We start from the raw sequence: 4,029 nt of genomic DNA, 5'->3' as shown, positions 1-4,029 counted from the left end.
AAGGAAAACGAGAAAAAGGAAAAAGATAGAGGCAAGGAATGAAAGAAGGGAAGAGTTGCAGTTAAACATATGCCGCTTGCTGGCGCGGTGGTTGTGCGAACGAATCTGTTCCAGCGAGGTCAATGGTTCGATTCTCAGTCAGCGGCGTACGACGAGAATGCACTGTAATGGGCCGGCCCAGCGCGGGGTGCTGCAGGCGCCCGTTTGTAAATTTGCCTATAACGGGCGCCTGCAGCGCTAAATAGGAAATGCGGGGGGGGGGGGGGGGGGGGGGGGGCGCCCGTTTGTGAAAAGACCTGTATCGGGCGCTAAAGGCGCCGAATAGGATCTGGCCCAAACTGGCCCAAACACACCCTTACATCCCGCTGCGCCGATTCAGCCCAGAACCCAGCCTCCGTTCCAGGCCCATCTTGACTGGCGCGCCAGGCCGGCCGATCTCTCGCTTTCCCCTACCAAATCCTGAGATCCCGGCAGCTGCTTTGCATAGGCAGGCCGACACTGGCGACCATCCCCGTCCATCGCTCCCCTTTTCTTCCCCTCCCCCTGTCCAAAACCCCCCATTAAATTCACTTCCAAACTCGCTCGCCATCCCTCCTCTCAGGCAACAGAGATTCCTCCCCCTCTTCCCCCACCCCGAAAACCAGGGCGGCCAGCCAGCACCAGCGGGCCGCGCAGGACCCCGAGAGCCAGCTCGGCTCGGTCGAGGATGCGGGGGCCCGGGGCGGTGAAGGCGGGGAGCCGGCCGCCGTGGCTGGGGCTGAGCGCGGCGGTGTGGGTGCAGGTGGCGGGGGGAGCCAGCTCCACCTTCGCGCTCTACTCGCACGCGCTCAAGCTCGCGCTCGGGGTCGACCAGCGCCGCCTCGCGCTGCTCGCCGTCGCCTGCGACGTCGGGGAGAACCTCGGCCTGCTCCCGGGCGTCCTCTGCAACCGCCTCCACCCGGCGCTGCTCCTGCTCATCGGCGCCGCCGCCTGCGTCCTCGGCTACGGCACCACCTGGCTCGCCGTCTCCGGCGCCGCCCCGGCGCTGCCCTACTGGCTGGTGACCTCCCCCTCCTTCCCTGCGCCTCAATCCGTATATATATTCATTATAATTTAAATCCTCGATTGGCTCCGAGGTCGATTTCTTAAGATCCCTTTTTGTTCACTAGTTGCAACCTGTAAATTTAGGGGAACTTGAACTGCTCTCGTTCAGTAAATTTAGGGGAAAGTAATATTCTTTTCTTTTGTGCCAGGTGGCTGCTTTTGCAGCTGCAAGTTAACATCTCCTGGACTAATATATGGACGAATATGTTCCCCGTAAACAAACGTCCCTTTCTATGATCCCAACAACAGAAATATAATACTGAACACTAGCAATCAAGTAATCGCCGGTCATATTTGGCCAAAGGGAAGCACCATTTGGCCTTGTCCGCTGGCAATGTGTGTGCACACATGGATGATTTTTGATTCAGCCTTTCGTTGCAAACTTTGCTTTGATTATAGTGTACCATGAATTGACTAGTGGCCTTTCTCCTGTATTTTATTACAGGTATGGTTGGCATTGTGCCTTGCTGCAAACAGTGGCGCGTGGTTGGGGACGGCCGTTTTGGTGACCAACATGAGGAACTTCCCACTCAGCAGAGGTGCTGTTGCCGGCATCCTTAAAGGCTACGCCGGTCTAAGCGCTGCCGTCTACACTGAAATATACACCGGCATACTTCACGATTCAGCCGCGAGCCTTTTGCTTTTGCTCGCTCTCGGGGTTCCTTCTGTGTGCTTTCTGACCATGTACTTTGTTCAGCCCTGTCAACCCTCTCTGGTGCCGAATTCTTCAGAGCAAGTTCACTTCCTCTTCACACAAATCGGGAGCATTATTCTTGGGGTTTATCTTGTTGGGGCCACAGTATTGGATCATGTCGTAACACTTAGCGATGCAGTGAACTATTCTCTGGTTGTTATTATGGTCCTTCTTCTCTTTGCGCCGGTTGCAATACCCTTGAAAATGACATTGTTTCCAAGTAACCGAAGAAAAGGCCCGTCGGACTCTTCCGGCGCTGATAGTGATCATACAGAACCATTTCTTCCACCTTCTGCCTCCGGATCAAACCTTACTGATCTAGACGATGAGGATTCCTTCGATATCGACATTCTCTATGCGGAGGGTGAAGGGGCTGTAAAGCAGACGAGAAGAAGACCAAAAAGAGGAGAGGACTTCAGATTTCGTGAAGCACTGCTCAAGGCAGACTTTTGGCTTCTCTTTGCTGTATATTTCATCGGTGTTGGATCTGGAGTCATGGTCCTTAACAATCTTGCACAAGTTGGAATTGCAGCAGGTGCTGTGGACACCACTATATCACTCTCTCTGTTCAGTTTCTGCAACTTTTTTGGCCGTTTGGGAGGTGGTGCTGTTTCTGAGTATCTTGTCAGGTAATGAAGTCTCTTGTTTTACTGGAACACATTTATTTTTCAAATATAGAGTTTGTCAATCCAGTAGAGATTTTCTACCTACTGTGATAGAGTACCATGTTAGCTAGTTAACCTTTTTCTTAACAAATGCCTGCCATTCTAGTTTAGGAATCAACTGTTTCCCTAGTTGAATGATCAAAGCCTCCATTCCAGTTTCAGATTAAGTCAAACAATATTCACTCTTGCTTAGGGCCGGGACTGTTTTCTCCGGTCCCAGCTGTATACAAATTTACAATCAACAAAAAAATTGTGTGGGTACATAGTTGATATACCCTGTTTTACAATTTGAATTTTGGTATGACCATGGTGCTTGTTTTGCAGGTCATGGACAATTCCCCGGACAGCATTGATTATATGCACCCAAGTAGTGATGATATTCACATACCTGCTCTTTGCATTGGGTCTCCACTCTACACTTCACGTCGCTGTTGCCTTGCTTGGCATATGCTACGGTATCCAGTTCTCGGCGATGATCTCAGCATCATCGGAGCTGTTCGGGTTGAAGCACTTTGGGAAGATCTATAACTTCATCTCGCTAGGGAATCCACTCGGCGCGCTCCTGTTCAACAGTCTGGCAGGATATTTCTACGATCTCGAGGTGGAAAAGCAGCACGCCACGACGACAGACTTCGACGTCGCGTGCCATGGCCCCAATTGCTTCAGACTCACATTCTTTATTCTGTCTGGCATGGCCTGCTTGGGCACACTGCTGAGCATAGTTCTGACCGTGAGGATCCGGCCGGTGTACCAGATGCTCTACGCCGGTGGATCCTTCAGCCAGCCCAGGAGCTCCGCACATTGACTGACGGCGACCGGAACTCTCGGGTCCCTGGAGATACGATGATCGGACTCGCAGAGCTTGATTGATGGTCTGTTGTAATTTATTGCACTTGAAATATGAACATGGGCTCTCATTTTTGTGGTCTATATTGCCATCCTGGGACGTGTTCAGATCTGGATCTCCAGGATGAGGTATCATATTGAAGGGTTAGTGTACTGATGCATGAACCCGAGGATATAATAACTGGGATCGCTACACTTGTAGAGTAGCGATTTGTAATATTCTTATTCACCCCAGATATCATGTTTTATTTGGATGGTTCTCAGGCTGTGAGAAGCCAGCCATGTAGAATGATGCCCATACTACTGCTTACTAGTGCTCTCTCTGTATACCACTGAAAAATCTTGTTAAAATGCTAGTACCCGTTGTCTTGGTAACATGCCACTGCTGCTTATAATTTTTTATTGCAATTTCGATCAGATTTAACCAGAGTTGGCCAGATTTAAGCACCGAAGTCGATATAGATCTACATCTTGGTCTCGCTAAGAAAACTGCACTGAAGCTGACAGATCTATATGCCTGCACAACAGGGCGTGTTACCGTCCTTTTTCATTAGCTACCTGCTGTCAGTGTATTCCAGTTTACCTGTCTGTGGCATCATATACTCGTGAAAATTACTCCCTCTGTAAATAAAGATAATCCTAGGCGCAAGGAAGATTACGGGCATCACACGGGATACTCAACGCTAATATATCTCTCCTCCCCCACCCCTGAATTTCATGGGGGTGGGCCCTGCCTCACTC

General features: G+C 50.6%; 1 protein-coding gene across 1 annotated transcript; it reads left to right on the top strand.

Annotated features, from left to right (window-relative positions):
- Nucleotides 1-561: 561 nt before the first annotated feature.
- Nucleotides 562-3,644, top strand: LOC123167022 (protein NUCLEAR FUSION DEFECTIVE 4). Its single transcript, XM_044584861.1, has 3 exons — nt 562-1,039; nt 1,529-2,406; nt 2,767-3,644. Exons 1-3 carry the CDS (start codon nt 707-709, stop codon nt 3,245-3,247), a joined length of 1,692 nt encoding a protein of 563 aa, XP_044440796.1. The 5' UTR covers nt 562-706; the 3' UTR covers nt 3,248-3,644.
- The last annotated feature ends 385 nt before the right edge of the window (nt 3,645-4,029 follow it).

The sequence above is a fragment of the Triticum aestivum genome, chromosome 7D (genome assembly GCF_018294505.1).
Source record: "Triticum aestivum cultivar Chinese Spring chromosome 7D, IWGSC CS RefSeq v2.1, whole genome shotgun sequence".
NCBI classification, from domain to species: domain Eukaryota; kingdom Viridiplantae; phylum Streptophyta; class Magnoliopsida; order Poales; family Poaceae; genus Triticum; species Triticum aestivum.
Note: the sequence above shows the minus strand (reverse complement) of the source record. Positions and strands in the feature narration are given on the sequence as shown.